General features: G+C 44.3%; 1 protein-coding gene across 7 annotated transcripts in view; it reads right to left on the bottom strand.

The window, feature by feature from the left end:
* Positions 1-538: 538 nt before the first annotated feature.
* ELAVL4 (ELAV like RNA binding protein 4) overlaps positions 539-18,811 on the bottom strand; it is a 143,891-nt gene continuing 125,618 nt past the window's right edge. For 4 of the 7 annotated variants that reach the window (XM_031026689.2, XM_081818424.1, XM_006732017.3 and 1 more), the window contains exons 4-7: positions 9,626-9,779; positions 7,743-7,968; positions 6,076-6,114; positions 539-2,965 (exon numbers count right to left, since the gene is read on the bottom strand). In XM_031026689.2, coding sequence (XP_030882549.1) covers positions 2,596-2,965; positions 6,076-6,114; positions 7,743-7,968; positions 9,626-9,779 — 789 coding nt within the window. In that variant the 3' untranslated portion in view covers positions 539-2,595. The remainder of the gene's footprint in view (positions 2,966-6,075; positions 6,115-7,742; positions 7,969-9,625; positions 9,780-18,811) is intronic. The other 3 variants (XM_081818425.1, XM_006732018.3, XM_081818423.1) reach the window with 2 other exon arrangements.

Below are 18,811 nucleotides of genomic sequence, written 5' to 3'. Positions count from 1 at the left end.
AGTACAAATAATTCAAACACAACGAGATTATGAAAAAAAAAACATTTACAATACTTTCCCTCAGAAATCATCTAAACTAGCAAGATTAACATGAAGTCATTCATTATAACTAAAGTATACAACTGCCTGGTCCTAAGATTTTTTTTCCTTTTTTTTTCCCCCAAGAGTGAACACATTATAGAGAAGAGATTTGGCATGCCTTTCCCACTAATGCTTAGCAAATGCATCAAAACTTTGCCAGCAAACTGCGTTCATTCATAGCAGGTGATGTAGAAAGTTTTCCCTGAATGTTGAACGAGTGTTCTCTGAACTGAAATCTGGTGTTTTATTTATTTACTTTTTTTCAAAACCGAAAAGAGGAAAAAAAAATAGAAAAAAAATTTAAAGGAGGAGTCTATGATGCAGCCTTGGTTTTCGTTATCTGTCTACCACTACGACTACTACTACAGAGTTTGCCTCTTCGGTGTGAAAACAACAGTTCTGTCTACATGCACTTAGTGGGTTCAGCATGGGAAAAAACGCACAAAATAAGCACAAGTTATAAATAACCATAACGTTTTATTACCATTAAGACTAAACTTGTATTGAAAAGATTTTATATAACAAGACAAGAAAAGCAATAGCAAATTTAACTATCAACTAGATTATGCATAGCGAGTAACTGTTTCTATTACCCAGGGAAGAGCATGAACCCTTGTATTTTTTTGTTTTGTTTTTGTTTTAAATATATAACCGTACAAAGCACAAACATACTAAAATGATCAGTGCACTGGACGTGGGAGAATGCTCCCTCAGTCATTTTGTTCCCTTAGCTCTGTTTTGTTTTCCCCAATCTGAATTACATTAAAATAAAGACCCAGTTGTTTTTATTTTTCTACTGTGCAGTAAGAAAAAATATTCACAACAAACATGACAATATATCAAACAATAGTTCTACACAAGTTACCTTGATACCTCTTTAACTGTCACTTAAATATCATAAGAAAACATTTTAAGACATATACAAACAAAACTAGCCAAGTGTTACAACTTATAATAAATTAACCCAAAGAAAAAATAACTTTATATATATATATTTATATTGTATATACACATACACACACAACAGAATGACACAATAATATGCTTCTTCCCATAGTTTAAGTAAACAAATAAGTAGTCTAGCCAATCTAGCTATATTTGATCTCGGCCATAGGCATCATCACATCGGCGATTAAATAAATAAGTGTTTCAAGCAACATAAACAGTGTTTCAAATGTACCAACACAGCCCAATTCTATCAGCATGGGCTACAAAGTGAATTTGAAAATTCCTTAATGAATTTAAAGCAAATGTATCTTTTGTTTTCCTCTCCTAAACACATTACATTTAACTATGATACTAAGATATGTAAATAATTTCGTAGCACCTACTGCTCAAACTAAGGAAGTTTTAGATCAAAAGGAAAATTAATCTTTTTAATTTTTGTTCTGCTGACATCCCATACTGATGACTTAAAGAAAAACTGTCTTTCAACTCATCTCCTTGCTTTTGGGTTTTGACTGTGGGGAACTGTGGTACCCTGGGTAGAACGAACACTCCTTTCCCCTAGTAATTAATAATTTTTTTTATTATTATTACATGCTATGAAAAGATATGAAGATCATCTGTTTATAGCCCATCCTTCAAAAAACAGTCTACGAATCCAGTTTAAAACACACATCTTGATCTCTAAAAAGTTACCAGTGCAGTATGAACGCGACAAAGTTGTCAATTTCCCCTAAATTAGCCAGTCAAAATATTTTTTTCTCAAATCCAGATTCTCTTGTAAAAATTCTTTATATTTTATAAAAATAGATTTTTCTTGAAACCCATTTTCAGCAAAGAGACCACCTCTTTGGCAACAATGTTAATGTTATTAAATTGTTAATGTCATCAGGTATCCCCCTTGCCCCCATCCCCTAACAGAAGACTGTTTTTAGTTCACATGATATAAAAGAAAAAAGGAAAAATAAAAAAATTTGCAAAAGTTTTTTTTTTTTCATTTTTGCAATTTTTATTATTCCTCTTTAATTTGTGTGGGGTTTTTTTTTACCAATCTGATTGGATCAACTTTTTTGACAAAAAAGAAAAATCTTTTTTTTTCTTTCTTTGAATCCCATTACTTTGTAAAAATTGTTTTATTTTTATTATTTTTTTTTTGTTTTTTGTTTTTCTTCTTCAAATGAGCGAATGGTCATCTTAAAAAGACCCACCTTCAAGGAAGGTAGTAAAGTTAGCTGGCTGGGTTAAAATCCCTGCACATCGCTATCTATGTATATTATATTCAACAACGACAGCTATGAAAGAACATTCAATGCATCAAAGGTATTTTTTTGTATTTTTTTTTTTTCTAAGCATTATAAAATCCTTTCCTGGTACACCTCAGGATAATCCAATGTTTTAATACTTAGGCAACACTGGCTTATAAAGTCCATGGTTGAATATAAGCCTCAAAAAGTTTGTTTCTCTCTCTTTTGCGTGTGCGTCTATGTGTGAGTGTGTGTGTGTGTGTGCGCACGTGTGTTTTGTTCGTATATATTTATATATATATTTTAATAAGTAAGGATGGGAAATTCAGGACTTGTGGGCTTTGTTGGTTTTAAAGGAAACTTGCAACACTCGGTCTCCTAGGCGGTACCCGTTGAGGCTGGCAATGGCCATGGCCGCCTCATCATAGTTGGTCATGGTGACAAAGCCGAATCCCTTGCACTTGTTGGTGTTGAAGTCGCGGATGACCTTGACGTTGTTCACTGCGCCGAAGGGGCCAAAGAGCTGCCAGAGGACACTCTCGTCGGAATCAGGGGACAGGTTGTAGACAAAGATGCACCAGCCTGTTCCCGTGTGACCAGGGATGTTCATTCCCACAAGGCTTGTCATCCCGTCGATGGTGATTGGGGAGAACCTGGGGGGACAGGCAGAAGGGGGGACTGGTCCAGACATCAGTCTGACCACGGATAACACACAGATGCACAGACACAGACATGGGGCAGAGGGCTGAGTGAGTGTTTGCAGGAGAGTCTTCGGGGTTTAAAAACCAAAATGCAAAAAGTAATGTCTGTGGCATTTTTTTCTGAATGGAACGGCTACACTGGCTAAGGTCCGGATATGCCAAGAGAAAGGCTAGGTCAATTCCTAATAACCATAAGGAACTCCCAGAGCAGGGCTCTATCATACTTCTACCATGGTATGTGGTCATAGGGTCCTCCACCCTGACCCTTAGCCTCCCTCCCCCCACAACAGACAAGAAGCTCTTGGGAGGAGGGGCTCTATTTCATTCATCCTGTTGCTCTAATTATTTTTTATTCAGTGGGGCACATATGGGAATATCACAGACACAGTAACACAGAGGAAATACTCAATAAATACTTATTGATTGCATAAGTGAATAACATTGGTGGATATCAATGCTTGGGAAATTTTATTTATTTTTTAAGGCAGATTAGGGGATGGCCCTAGGAGTGCTCATGTCTACCATCTTTGCAGTCCCCTGACTTATGGTTGTCAAAGATCTCTTGATATTTTGAGGAGAGAGACACATGAGAATGAACAGATATACCTTGTTATTAATCAGATGGGTGGCTCATGTTTCATTTAGCATCTATTCAAAGGAGTTCCCCCCAAACTCCCAAGCAATAATAATAAAGACGTATCACTCCTTGATGCTATATTATCTGGAATTCATTTCTAAGCATCACAGGAATGAGATTTCAAGTGGTTTGTGCATTTATATGTCTTAAATTAAAAAAGCTGAAAACTGTTATTTGCCCTATTACAACTACTTTTGTAGTAGGCTTTGAAATCTCGGTTTTCATGTTATCTTGAAAGGAAAAACAACCCTTCAAATGCTATTCACTGCCTGATAAAATATATCCATGTGTGATTCATAATGGATGCATCAGATTAGGTTACCAGTGCCTACAGCAGAAAAATATTTGTTAACATTTTGTTTTATACCAAACATAGACAGGCATTTGGGCCCTACCCATTGACTAATGTCTTGGTTTTCATGTGGTTAGGTTTTGGTGTTTTATTTCTGAAGAAAGGGAGGAGGAGAGGAAGAAAAAACTGGAGAGAGAATGGGATAAAGTGTGATCTAGGACTTTTTGTTATTGTTTTGGTTTGGTTTCTGGTTTTTAGAGGGGAGGAGGGGCAGAGGTAGAGAGAGACTCCTAAGGAGGCTCCATGCCCAGAGCGTAGCCTGATGTGGGGCTCGATTTCACAACCCTGAGATCATGACCTGAGCCAAAATCAAGAGTCAGACGCTTAACTGAGCCGCCCAGGTGCCCCTAGGGCGTTTTAAAAAATAAGCAAATATTCTTGGAGATTTGAAAGTCCTAGGAAAGAACAGTTCTGCATCTAGAATTTAGATAATCAAATGGCTGCTGAAGATATGCTAAACATAACAACTCAACAGGTACTATTTTGGCATTATTCACTAAGTTGATCTTCTCTCTTGCCTAAAAACAAGTAACAAGACAAAACGAATAAACATCATGGTAAGGTATCTTAGGAGGGCAAATCCATGTCTACGATTTATTTGCATTATTTCTGAAGACTGTCTTCTCAACCTTCTCTCCTCCAACTGAGTGAACTGATTCCTTCCAGTTTAAAGGTAGAGAACAGCGAGGTATTTATTTTAAGGCCAAAGTCAGGAGCCAGCAAAGAGGTTTCAAGCAGTCTCCACTCTGGTTGGTAATGGCTACCTGGAGCGCTTCGATAGGACGGAGTCCGGCCCCAAAGCTGGGTCTAATAGGAGAAGAGATGCTCTTACTGACTAGCGAGGCTGCAGCTGTGCCTTCTCTGGCCTCAGCACGCATAAGCATCACTCCACACTTGGTCCATACTTGGTGCCGCCTCCCTGAAGGTAGACGGGGGCAGAGGCCAGAGGTGGGAAAAATGTAAAAGCGGGAGTGGGAAGAGGCAAGCAGTGTGCCGACACGTGGAAGTAATTCCCAGTTATCGTCACTGGTGCCAGGCTTGAGACTGGCCAGCGAAGCCGGCAGGCCAACTACTCCCTCCACTGTGTGCCGGTTTCCAGAGTCGGGGTACTTACCATGCGTGGCCAAGTGGTGAGAGCACTGGGAGTGTGACTGGGACTATTAGAGACCACATCTCTTTGCCTGACTGTACAAAGGGGAATTAAAGTGTGCAGCTCTACTGAGCAGGATGATGAAGATGCTATGTCCCGAGCAGCTCAGTGGAGCTTATCAAAAGCACATATGGGACTCTCATGGACACAGTGACATAACGCACTCAACTTCCCGAGATTCAGCTTTCAGGCTAGGTCTGGATCACTCTTGTGACTGCATTCAGAGAGCCCCACAAACCTTGATTCTATTTGAGCCCCCAACCCCACAGAAAGGCTTTACATGAAAGAAACCGCAGGTTTAAAACATAATACATGTATAACCAAGGGAGAATTTATAGGAACTGTTAAAACCTGTAACAAAAGAAACTCCTGGTTGAGGTGCACACAGATACACTTCGTTCTCAGGCTGTGCCCTGAAATGCACATTGAGGTGGGGGTGGGAGTCAGCAGGTCATCCACACGTTTATTCATGCTGTGGCCAGGGCTGGTAGTCCAAAATCTAATTTTTCCACTGACAATCATAAGATTGTCAACCATGATTAGCAAAATGTTCTAATTTTGATTTGCTGGAATCTGCCCTCTTAACTGAATCTTGGCATTGCTAATGCAAAACAGTTGCTGTGCAAGTTTGCAAAATCAGCTGGAAAGAGTAGGAGCCTTCTCCCTTAGGGGAGCTGTCCAGAGAACCAGATTATCAAGGGCTTGGTAGCTGTGGCACCTGAACCATAGGAGAAGCCCACCTGCAAATAAAAGAAAAAGTGAAACACACAAACACACTTTGTGTGCCCTAAAAGAAACAAAACCAACTGAGGTCTGAAATTAAAATTAAGAATTTGACATGCTGGTGGAGGAAAAAAGAAGAATTAAAAAAAAAAAAAAGTAAAGTTAGTGAATTAAAAAAAAAAAATTTCTAGCCCCAGTCTGTGCCAACACGGACATCTGGCAATCTGTGGAGTTTTAATTACCTCTTTACGCCATAGGCCATATTAAGCAAATTGTCCAGCCTGCAAAGAGAAGGAGGGTCTCTGGGTTAATGCCTCACAGATGGCAAGATCGCTCAATGGAACTATTAATAAGAATGCTCCATTTTCAAAGAAGAAAAGCTCAACAACTTCCCCCAATGCTTAGGAGTCTATCCACTGGTAGTTTCCCCCTTTTCTGCCTCCAACTATGAGTAATTCATGTTCAGGTCAATGCTAGAGTTTAAAGCAAGTGTCTAATGAAGCTCCCTTTCTTTCAAGGTCTGAATTAATCCCGCTCCCCGCTCCTCTCAGAACATTTGTGTGGATTTCATTTTATATTGTGTGTGAAGCTGTTAAAAGGGGGCAGCTTCTTAAGTTGTTCACCTTTTATTACAATTCACCTTTTATTGCAATTAAACTTGTGAATGAAAGGAATACACGTGCACACACAATGCATATCAGAATGGATCTTTTCTCTTAGTCTAGCTACATTAACTAAATCTTACCACACACATTTTTGGGGGGAAGGAGGAGTTTAGGGGTTAAGATTTTTTACAATTAGCTTACTATTTACAACCTGAAAGCTCCTCCTAGCAAATTGCCATTATGTTATAATCTCCCTCATGTTCAGTATTTTACTTGGGGACAAGCTATTCACACCATGGGGCAGTAGTAACCATAGTTTCCACCATTAGAAGCCTGCTGGAAAGGCTTTTTACATAAATACTGCATGTGCTCTCACACAAAATAAAAATTAGATGACTTGGACTCTTCATGAAATCATTAACCCTTTCAAATTCCCAGGACATGGGAGGACGCTACTGAGGCTGATTTTCCTCCTCCTCATGGCCAGATGGAGGGCCTACTATCTTTCCATGTGATGTTTGAAAATGAGGGAAAACAAAAACAAAAACAAAAACCCTTTCATTAAAGAGCAGTTGGGACATGGGTGGAATCAAAGAATTATTTAGAATTATTATGGGTAGGTCAAGAATGTTCTTATCTCTTGTACAATAAAGGCAGTCAAGTTTGGACTGCCCTCATGAAGTGAAACCTGCCTTTCAGAAATGTCCCAGGAGAAGGGAAGTGCCCCATTGCACTGGGAGGGTTGGGTGCCTGAAGGAAACGTTAATAAGACTTAGGAAAATCTTCCTTCTTGTCTTCCCAGAATCTGCTGACTTAACAGTCAGAGTGAAGTTAACACACAAGGGAATACCTATGCTACAGAGTTTCCTGCAGAAAAAAGGAGGACAGGCCAAACCACTCTCCCTGACAAGGATCTGCCTCCTGGCCTACACTTTTCTTTGACTTTATTGAAAGCCACTCCCTCAGCCTTAAGTCTAAGCTGTTGAATGTGGTCACTTATTTGTGATGAACTCCTGTTGGAACCTTCTGGTTTGGTTAAATGTAGGAATTTTGTTTTAATCCAAGAATCTGAAGTTTAACCACAGTCACAGCGGTAAGTTGAAAGGGGGCTTGGAAGAGCATCTGGTCCAACCATTTCATGGTACAGCAGTGGAAACTGAGGCCCGGTGGGGAGGTTCACACAGTGACTCCTGGGGGCGGAGGTTCTTAACACTTGTCCCATCTTTCAGGGCTGTGGGTTTCCCTGGCCCTCGCCCAGCTCTGCACTCGTGTAGCAGGGCCCTTTCCCCCGTGGGTGTGCCTACCTGAACCTCTGGGCCTGGTGGTGAAGTGGGCCAGGGTAGCGCCGGTTGGGGGACTGGTAGAGCTGGGACAACAGGGCCTGGCTGGACTTTTGGCTGGGGTTGTTGGCAAACTTCACAGTAATCGGTTCCGTAGCACCGCTGGGCTTCTGGCCATTCAGCCCTTTGATGGCTTCTTCCGCCTCGATTCTCTTGTCAAACCGGATGAATCCCACCCCTCTGGACACTCCTAGGGAAAGAGAAAGAGCCTTCATAAAGAGTGAACAAACCAAACTGGTTAAACATCTCTGGGAAGAGATGGGCAGGGCCCCAGGGATATTCTGTGGGGAGTCAGCCCATTGGTGGGGCCAAGGCTGAGCCTGGCTCCCTGCATCTCTCTCACCCATCAAAATGCATCTGCCTATGTTTCTGCTATCATGGCTCTGGACAGGTGACTCCCACCCACAGAACACAGGCACCTCTCACATCCATTCCAGCCTCTAAAACCGGCCCGCTCAGTCCTTGTCTCCCTCTAGTTGCTGTAACCCATCACCCACTGTCCAGTTTCTAGTCCTACAATGCGCCCTCCACACCTAGCGACTACATAATCTATTTGACAAGCAAACTCTGACCACATGATACCCTTTAAAAACATCCTTTATACATTTTTCCTAACTTTTCAATTTACCCTGTGCATGGTACCTGTTCCTCATTGCCCCCCACTCCACACACAGAGTAACAACCCCCCCACCACACACACACACAAAACCCTTCCGTGGCTCCATGTTGCATAGAGATGGAGTCAGACTTATTAGCATGGCATTTAATGCCCCTGATGATGTGACCCCAAGTCCCCCGTGGAGCCTCAGGCCAGCCATACTTGATCTGCCACACATTCCTGGAACTGGTTGTGTTCTTCCTCGAATCCATGCCTTACGATATGTCCTCTCCACCTATTCTACAGGATACGTCATACCCACCTAGAATTCTCTATCCCTCCTTTGTGCCAGATAACTGCAAGTCATCCTCCAAAACCCTGCTCAAACATCACCTCCTTGACGGAGCCCTCACAACAATCCTGGCTGGGCACAGCACATGGGGACACGGGACAGCCCCCGAAGGTGCACATCACACTGGAGTCCTGCAAGGGCAGGACTATGCCTCCTTCATCCCTGGCAGGGTCCCTCTGCGGTGGCTGGGGGCAGAGCTGGCTTCAGTAAGGGTTTGTCACATGAGTTGAATGATAAACACACGCTAAACTGTTCTCGGGGGGTGTTTTAAATTGGGATCAAATGTGGAGTAGGTGAAAACATTTTGTCATTAAAAATGCAACCCAGGGTGGCTTACATTTCTTACTGAGAGGTGGTGGTTGCCTTTCTTTATGATGGACAAAGTACCACAGTACCAGGCCCTGGCTTCATGTCCCTGCACTGCTACTAACTAGCTGGGCAGAAGTCAGATCCCCCACTTTGGACCTCTCTTTTCTCATGTGTGAACTGAGGCAGCATGAGGTTCCCTCTAGCTCTATCATGCTATCATTGGAGCCGAGCTCTAATACAGGTTCTTTTCACATACAGAAGTAATGTTACTTGGTTGAGGGTTGAAAGAGACTTTGAAGGTCATTCAGTCCCACTCACAACCTGATGCCTGAATCCTCTTTACAGCCCTGCCAAGTAGTTTAGCTGCTGCTGGAACAGTTCCCATGATGGAGATCTACCTCCTAAGACGGCCCATTTTAAATGTGGGCATTTGAATGATAAGAAGTCTTTCTCCTAAGTCAAAAATCTGTGTACGCATGACCCACATCCTTTACCCTAAGTAACCATTATCTCTCTGCTCCTATGGGTCACAGGGCTCTAGCTGTGGCATTGAGACACAAGGAAAGAAATGACAAAGAAACACTTAACCTGTGACTTGATCAACCAGGATTCGAGAGGTGATGATACGGCCATATTGCGAGAAAAGCTGCTCCAGTTCCTTCTGGGTCATCGTTTTGGGAAGGCCGCTAACGTAGAGGTTAGCATCCCTGATTGAGGCAGAGCTCGGACGGGCATATGAGACCTAGGAAAAGGCAAGAGGAGCTAAATCCATTATAGCAACACCCTCCAAGTAGAGGCTGAGTCAACCACTGAGATGGCAGCCCCTCGTCTATCATTCTAACTTGTGGTGTCAGTTTAAATAACTCAGTAGTTCAGATTCTTAGCTACTCTTGTAATAGTAGTGAGAATCAGGAGAACAGCAATAGAGGAACAAAAGGAGAGTTGCCGATAACTTAAAACAAATGCACAGATAAGGGTCTCTAAGTGCAGAACAAAATAGCTACTGTATGGCGGCTGTTAAATGCAGAACTACCCACGCATGGAGTTCTGAAGATTTACCTCCTGCATGTGGGTGTATAGATGATTTACTGTATCCAACACATAATAATCTTTGAATAAACCAAAAAAAAAAAAAAAAACCCTCCACGAATTTCTGCTCTGCAGATTCTCTCCTTGCCACCCTCCCCACCCCCAAGCCCTTCGTCTTCAACACATTAAAGTGATCAGGTTCTCTGCAAGATTTTTTATGTCCCATCCTTTGTGTTGGTCCAATCTGCTCTCACAAGGTCTGCTCTCGCAAGACAAAGTGCCAGTGAAATGGGGCTTCATGAACATCTGCTTGTGAAACTGGATCTGTGACCTTGTCATAACATCTGCAAGAACCAGTTGCCATCTAACTTTGAGGAGGACCAGATAAAGCCACAATCAACAAAATGAGGGCAGGGGGTAAAGGAGGGAGGGAGAGGGCAGGGGGAGAGAGAAGCGAACCTCACGGATGGTTATAATAAGTTCGACTTTGTAAATTTGTCCTCCCAGATCTCTCAACTGCTTTTTTTCCCCCAAAAAGCTAACACAGAAGTGTAAACAGATCTGAAATTCCATCTGCAAGAAGCCAAATCTGTAGCAGTACACATAAGCAAAGCAAACCCCAGCAGTCATTAATTTTAGACTTTCATTTACTTATTTATTTATTTTTTAAGAAAACAACATCAGACATTTGAAATATAATTTACAGCTAGTCTAACAAAAGCACTTTCCTGCTAAAGCTATTTCTGGGGCAGTTATGGCTCAGAATAGATGATGAAAACAGTCATTTCAGAGCACATCTGACAATGTTAGACAGGAAGGGACCTATATGCCTTAGCATTTTTCAGTTGGGAGTTTTATTTAATCCATATAACCAATTTACAAGGCCTGCTAAGACTACAGGGGTGAGCGAGTGTGTGTATGCGCGTGTACTGTGCACATACATGTGTACAGAAGAAAGTGTACGTGTTAAACTGGACCCTCGGCATCCCAAGAACTAACCTCAGGCAGTGAAGCCGACCTTGCATCTGAGAATGGGTCTGGTGGTGGATCTAGCAAAGAGGAACGAAGGCTGAGCAGACCCCTCACCCTTGGCACTCTTTCCCTCTCCAGGACAGAAATGCCGGGTCCCTTTATGGGTTCCACACTGAAAAATAGATGTTGACTCCACAGATAAAATGATGTGAGTGATGAATCTGGCCCACTGGTCTCCTCCTGCTGATGGAGCGAGTCAGCCTATCTGCAATGTCTACCCCTTCCAGCAACTCAGGGGTGGCCTCTGTAAGCTCTTTCCCAGCACAGGGCTGACATGCAAAGGGACCTTTACATGGCCGGTCCCCGGGGAGTGGGGGCTGAAGGACCGAGAGTCTCATGTGACTGCTTGGACAGAGCATCACTCTACATAAGCCTCTCCTACCCCATCCTTTAAAGAACAAAGTCTTTCAGGTTATAACCCAGCAGAACTATTTTTTAGGCATGAGAAGGGAGGGGTAGGGAGAAGGAAAAAAGACCGTTGTAGTGATATGTTCATCGTAGTAACAGTTACACCTGTCTCACCCCTGCCAATTACTAGACAAATTAATTATCTGAATGACATTTGTGCTGCCCCAAAACATACCCTCCTACTTCTATGTCTTTGCTTGTGGGGAAAATTTTGCCACCTACTTTCTCAGGCCCTGATCCTATTCTCCTTTAAGGCCCAGCTCCAATGTCATCTTCTCTAGGCAGCTTTCCCTGATCTTACCTCCTCCTAAAAATCCCCCTTGTAGGGCTCTCAGTGAACTGCACCCATGGTACTTACTTAACCTGTTTGGACCTTAATTCACCATCTTTCTATCTAGTCTGCTGATCATCTAGTTGACTGATCTCCTTGTGGTCATGGTGTGTGTGTGTGTGTGTGTTATTCATCTTTGCGGCTCTAGCTCCCATCATAGAGCCTGGTACCTGCAGAATGCTCAACACCTACGGAAAGAATAAATGAACATACCCACAAAACATAATGAATGGTGTGGGCCTTAATGACTCTTTGGGGCTAACTGCAGCTTAGATTCCTCCACTTAGGGGGATCAACAAGAGTTAAGCATCCAGAATCATAGCTGTGTTTCCCTATTAAGCTAAGAACTAAGGGACAGGTTTCCTATTCCCCAGTGTCTGGGGTTGGTTGGAAGGACTGAAAGAAGACTGTTCTACGACTAGACACCACCTAGAGGCCTTCTCTTAGCGAACATTTCCCGAGGATCTACTATGAACCAGGCACAGTGCTGTGTGCTGGGAATGCACAACAAGCAAGAACAAGGAGTGGTCTCTTGCCCTAAAGGATTTCCAAGTCCAGTGGGGACAACAGACAACACACAGGAGGTACCCAATAAACATGAGTCGAATGCAAGAATGGTACACATAAGGACCAATTATCACAATGCCCCAAGATGTGTGCTATTCCAGGGCTATATCGCTGGGACTGGAACACTGAGAAGGGGAGACTAATACCCCTTTTAATTAAGGGTTAAAAGGGCCAGGAAGGAAACAGAGCTGAGGTGAGACTGGCGGTGAGACAGGTGTGTGGTGGGGTCAGGGAATGGTGGCCTTATGATAGCCCTCCTCTGCTGTGAGGACAAATAAGATGATGAAGGTCAAGAGCTTAGTGCCTGCTTGACACCCAATAAATGCGCAATGGATAGTAATGACCTTGACACCCAATGGTCTGGGAAGCCAGAGCTGGGGGAGGGCATGGGCTGGGGACAGACCTGCTAGGAAAAGAAGTTGGCACTGGAGAGTCTATGACAGAACCAAAACCATTTCCCCAAGCCTCATCCAGGGAGAATTACTGCCACAGATCACAGCCACGGAGCAATAACAAGTCCCAAAGGGAAAGAGCAGCACTTCGATCATTCACCAAACCTAACTCTTGCTTAGTTTTTCTCCTTTACTTGGAACCATAAGTCTCTTGTTCTCTTAGTCCCCTGTCCAGGAAATCTGTAGAAGTGGGTGTGGGTAAAAATGGCAGAAAAGGGATCTCCCTACATTGGATATCCAACTGCTCGTCCTGGTATTTGCACTTTTCAAGTGTCCTCATACATTTATGAAATCCCGAGTGACTACAGGTGTCAGGCACATGGTTGCACTAAAACATTTCTCAAAACTGATCCACTTCTAGCCCCGGCAGAGAGCCAGCCTTTGCTGGTTTGTTAACCCCATTAAACTAGTGGCCTAGAGCCCAGGGCTTCCAAAGCTGAAGGCAGCACCCTAGAGAATCCCGTGCCTCAGACCATCAGGATCCTACTCGCTTCATTCATCCAGAATCTCTGAAGACAAGACTGGCACTTCTAGGCTGGCACTGATCTTGCTCTGGAGCTCCGAAAGAGCTAGAAGTGGGGACGCTACTCCTCTCTCTCTCGGTAAGGGTGACCCAGAGGCAGGTGACTTTACAAATGATCTTGATAAAAGATTTGTTGTCTCTCCAAACTCCCCATCTCTGCAGGCTTACCCTAACCTCGACACCCCGCAAGAGTGACAGTACAGTGTGGAGTTTATGAGCCCCGACTGTGGGCTGGCTCTGGCACTCACTAGCTGTGTGACCTTGGACAAGTAATTTGATCTTGATAAATCTCAGTTTCTCCTACAAAGGGGGACAATTTTCTTTCGGTGAGTTATTGTAAAGAATTGAGATAATAGATTTGATATGTATAGCGCATTCCTAGAATTTAGTAACTATAATGTAAATATTATTATGTGGTAAGTACTACAGGCTTTGTGGGCCAATGTGGGACTCTAGCCCCCATTGGGACACACCTTACAATTTTACGGCACAAGTGGACATCTGGGGTACCACCAGCGAGCACGTACAGAGGCACCGCCGTCCTCCTCCGTCAGCCTGGGGGAGTCTGGGTCATCCTTTACTACTTCACTGCCATGAATTTCCTCTAGCACATTCCCACAGATTCCACTGTACTTCCCAGTTTCCACAAAGCACTTCCCATTTCCCAAAGTGACTTCGTAAGGCTGCTCTCAGTGATTCTCACCGAGGTGGTACAGTAGGCGTTAGCATCCGTCACTAACGGGGCAGCCGGCCCAGGGCTGCGGGCTGCCCCACCCACACAGCACTCACAGGTTCCATCACCTGCTCACAGCCAGGGGTCGGCCTGGGCAGGGTGGGAGGAACAATGCAGCCTGGGGAAAACATTTCCCGAGTCCTCTGGCAACCCCTCACCCCCTGTCTAACCTGCCACGGTACAGAAAAGGACAGGGCTTGGAAAGCATGCTAAAGGCTTGGTTTTGGGTACTGGGAGACTGGTAAGATAAGAAAAGGCATCCTTCTCTGCCTTGGGAAGGGGCTCTTTTAATCAAATCCTGGCATTAGAAGATGAGAGTTAATTCATTCCTCCCCTTTCGGGACAGTTCCTGTCTGGCAGGCCCCATGCTAGTGCTGGTGGATCCTCAGCTTCAAGGACCCCACGGCCCGGTGAGGAAGTGAGCAAATAAATGAAGAGTGCAGTACAGAGGGCTGTGCCCAGCAAGGGGTTACTCATTTCCCACTCCCAGTGTTAGCGTCCATGTGGAGGGAGACCCCAGAGTAGCAGTCTAGGCCTCTCAGTCCCCCCTTACCTCCTCCTCTCTGAGGGAGGACTGCAGGGACCACTTGGAACAGGCTTCAGTAAGGGCAACGGGCTCGGGAGCCTCAGCCGCTGCCTGCCTCCTCCCTTCTGGCAGCCAGATGCCAGCTGGAAGCGCACTTTCTGTTTCGGGCTCTATACGATGGGAGCAGGCTCCGCTCTCATATGGGGAGGCCTGTGGTGTCCACAGCACCTGTGACAGGGGCTGTCAGTCTGTCAAAGTGTGGGGTTCTGTGTCAGGAAGCCCATTGTGTTCAGGAAATCCATCCGGGACGTAATCCGTAATAAAGGTGACCTTAGGATTTAATACGCTTTTCTTTTTTGTCTTATCTCTCCATTGGTTTACAGCTAAGACGTGGGAAACAAGGGCATCATTTGTTAGACCCCTTCGAATTATAAGAAGGATCTCTATCATTGACTGGATGTTTTCATGGGCTAGGCATTCTATTCACAGAACTGCTAATCTCTACAGCCGCGCTTCATGGTAAGTGGAAATAAAGGTGACAGGTGCCGTTGGTGATCCCAGCAGAAAGCATTATCCTTGAAATCCGCTTCACAGAAACTTGGTGCTGGAAGTGGCCTCAAAAGTTCTGGGTGAGATCCCACGCAGCAGGCCACCTGCCTTATATGTTACACAGGAAGCTCACTGCTTCATGAGGCGCCCGGCCCCATCACTGGCCATCACTGATTATGGGCAAGCTCATCCTTCTACTGAGTTCAAACGTGTCTCTTCTACAGCTCCCATCCTTCTCTTATTTCTATTCTAGCTCCACACACTAGAAGCATCCTTCCTGTCCGCATCACCCCTTATCCTGTGGGTTTCTCTCACTGATAGGTGCTAGTTGGAGCATCAGGCAACTGTATTTTGAGACAGGCCACTCCAAGGAAGTTCTTGTTTGTGTTACTTTAACTGACACTGAGCATCTATTCTGGAATGGAAAAGATACAAAGGTTAAGAGCAAGGGTTTTGGGGCTAGAAAGATATGGAATTAAATCCTGACTACTTACTAGCTGTGTAAGCTTGGGGTAAGTCACTTAACCTTTCTGAGCTGTATCGCTTGAATAACATAGTTTAGAAGCTTTCTAACAGAACACTTGGAGCATTAAACAAGCTAATGCATATAAGATCTCTAGGCATTATGGGGCGCCTGGGTGGCTCAGTTGGTTAAGCATCTGACTCTTAATTTCAGCTCAGGTCATGATCTCAGGGTCATGAGATCAAGCCCGGTGTCCAAGCTCTGCACCCAGCAGGGAGTCTACTTGAGATTCTCTCTCTCCCTCTTGCTCTGCCCCTCACCCTACTCTCTCTCTCTCCCTCTCCCAAATAAATAAATAAATCTTAAAAAAAAAAAAAAAAAGGTTCCTAGGCACTATGCCTGGCACACAGGAAGTGCTCAATAAATAGCAGCTTTGATATAACTGCTATGGCCTTATGTGAGACGCTGGGGGTACAGAGATGAATACAACAGTCCCTGTCACGTAGAACTATTAGTCTAGCAGAGGAGACACACACAGAGACCTATCTTTTCAGAAGATCAGGCTGCAGATTTTCCCCAATCTGTTGTAACACCCTACTCTCTGAGTGAGCACAAACTCCCCAGAGCATACGGATCCCAGGGGGGATATTCATTCCAAAGAGCCCAGGAGAATGGCAGTGGAGCATAGACTCTGGCACTGCCAGGGCCTTCGAGGAGCAAACCCTTGCAGGTACCTCAGATCCCACCTCCGGGAGCAGGGAGAGAAGAAAGAAGCCAGCTGGCTCCTAGAAACAACAGCTTTGATTGTGAGGATCGGCTTACCCCTGTGCCCTGCCCACAGGCAGAACAGGTGTCTGCTTATGAGGCCCCATTCCTCATACTTTCCCCCACCTGTCACCTGACACGATATTCTTTTATCAGGGGCAAGAACCGATGGGAATGTTTCTAATGAGCCCCAGTGATGCCACTTCTCCCTGCTCAAAACCTTCAGTGGGTTCTCCAGCACCTTGCGATGGATGATCAAATCCCTCATTTTAGCATTCAAGGCCCTCTCGGATCTGGGCCAACTTCTCACTTCCTGCTAACTCTCCATGCACCCTGTGCCACAGTTCAAATTTAAAAAGGTCAGTTTTCTGAATATGCACTTAAGGTTTCTACTTCCGTCTTTGTTCTTGCTATTTGCTCATCATCATGTCAAAATGAACCCCTCCCATCCCTACAGACCAGGCCTGAATGCTGCCTCCTCCAGGAGGCCCAGGCACGAAAGACTGCCGTCTCCTTGAACTCTAGAGATGATACACATTTCCATGGCTGCAGCTGTCACAATGCCTCCATCATGGAGTTCAAGACTATCCAAGAATATCATGAGAGTATCTGGCATACAGTAAGCTGGATAAACATTTCTTTTAAAAAAATGGTGTAGTGATCTGTTCGTATGCCTACAACTTTAAAAAAGTCCACTAATTACCAAGGGGCCTTACTTAGTACAAGGATCTCGCCGCCTGTCAGAAAGTAGAGATGTGCTAAAGGTTTCATGGGCTGGTTGGCGGAAGAGCTGGTCTCAGAGCGGAAGACACTCAGTCTTCTCACTAAACTGCACCTCCTGATTCTTGCTTTATGGAAGACTGATAAGATGACTATCACCACGTGGGAGCCCTATTATACTTCCCACTATACAAAGCCTCTATATATGCTGCCTGAGGCTTAATAAGACTCAAGACTCTTTCCTTACTTTTGTAGTGCATCTTTGAAGCATGTACATCTCTGAAACATGTAGATGGGAAAAAGTTTTCCCCTCTCATGTAATTTTCACCTAGGGGTAACCCTATTCACTTTTGTCTTCATTCTGGGGAGCATTACTTGGGCAACCCACTATAAACTCTGATGACCAAGAAGTGAGATATTATTTGTTCCATTTTCTGGATGACAAACTCTGGCTCAGTGAGATCAAGTACTTGTCCAAGGTCACATAGCCGGATGAAGACAAAGCTGGATATGACTCCAAGTTCTGGGATCTTTCCACTATGTCAGGCTAATGTGGACAGTGAAATAAAAGCTATGTGTTTGGCACAGACGGCCACTTTCCTGGAAAGTTACCAAGGTGACAAGATCACACTATAGTATTTTATTAGTTAGATTGTCAGAGCCGGAAGATACCATTTTATTAGTTAGATTGTCAGAGCTGGAAGATGAGGAAATGCATCCAGAGAAGTAAAGTAAGTTGCCCAAGGTTATCCTGGTGGTTTTGACAGAGGTGGGACTTGACTGACTCTTCGTCGTAACTCAGAGCTCTTTTGAATGGACAACAAAGGGGAAGGGAAGTGGGATTGGCTCTATGATCTTTGACAGACCAGCTTATTTGCCCTGGGGCTTCATGATAGCAACGGAGAAGAAATTCTTTATTCCCCATAGCCACTGATGTTTCAGGCCAGCACCGTCCAATAGAACTTTCTGGGATCATGAAAATGTTCTAGATCTGTGCTGTTCGATGGTGGCCACTAGCTATATGTGGCTACTGAGCACTTCAAATGTACCTAGCATGACTGAGGAACTGAACTTTTCATTTTACTTAATTTTATTAATTTAAATTCAAATTTAAAAAGCCATAGGTAGCTAGTGACCACTATGCTGGACAGAACAGTCTGAAGCCCAGAAACCACACAGAAATACCGAATCTCAGAGCTCAGGGGACCTTTAGGTCAGACTCCAGTGTGGTATAGGAATCTCTTCTACATCATCCCCGATGACTCCATCTGAATGTCTGACAATCAGAGACTCACTACCACCCAAGGCAAATGTTCTCCCCTGATAGCTGCACAGGGTCTCTTCCCGAATTCTTGAAACACAGGACTGAGCTTCAGAGTCACTGCAGACTTCTTTTCCCATAGAGAACAGAGAAGCAACCATTGTGGATGAATCTGTCAGTACAGCACCATCTTCGCCGTCTTCCCCATTTGCCTCTGGATAACCCTTATAATGTCTCTTTAGAACGTGGGGCTGAGAATAGGACACAGACACCAAGGACAGGTTGACCAGAGTGGATTCCTATGATCTGGAATCCACAATTCTTCTAACACAGCCAAGGTGAGCTGGCTTTTCTAAGGCAGCTCACATCCCCCTGTTGGTGTCTTTCGCACTTGTAGACAACTAAAGCCCCGCAA

The sequence above is a fragment of the Leptonychotes weddellii genome, chromosome 4, assembly GCF_054177405.1.
Source record: "Leptonychotes weddellii isolate Sample4059 chromosome 4, ASM5417740v2, whole genome shotgun sequence".
NCBI classification, from domain to species: Eukaryota; Metazoa; Chordata; class Mammalia; order Carnivora; family Phocidae; genus Leptonychotes; species Leptonychotes weddellii.
This window is presented reverse-complemented; position numbering and strand designations above follow the sequence as displayed.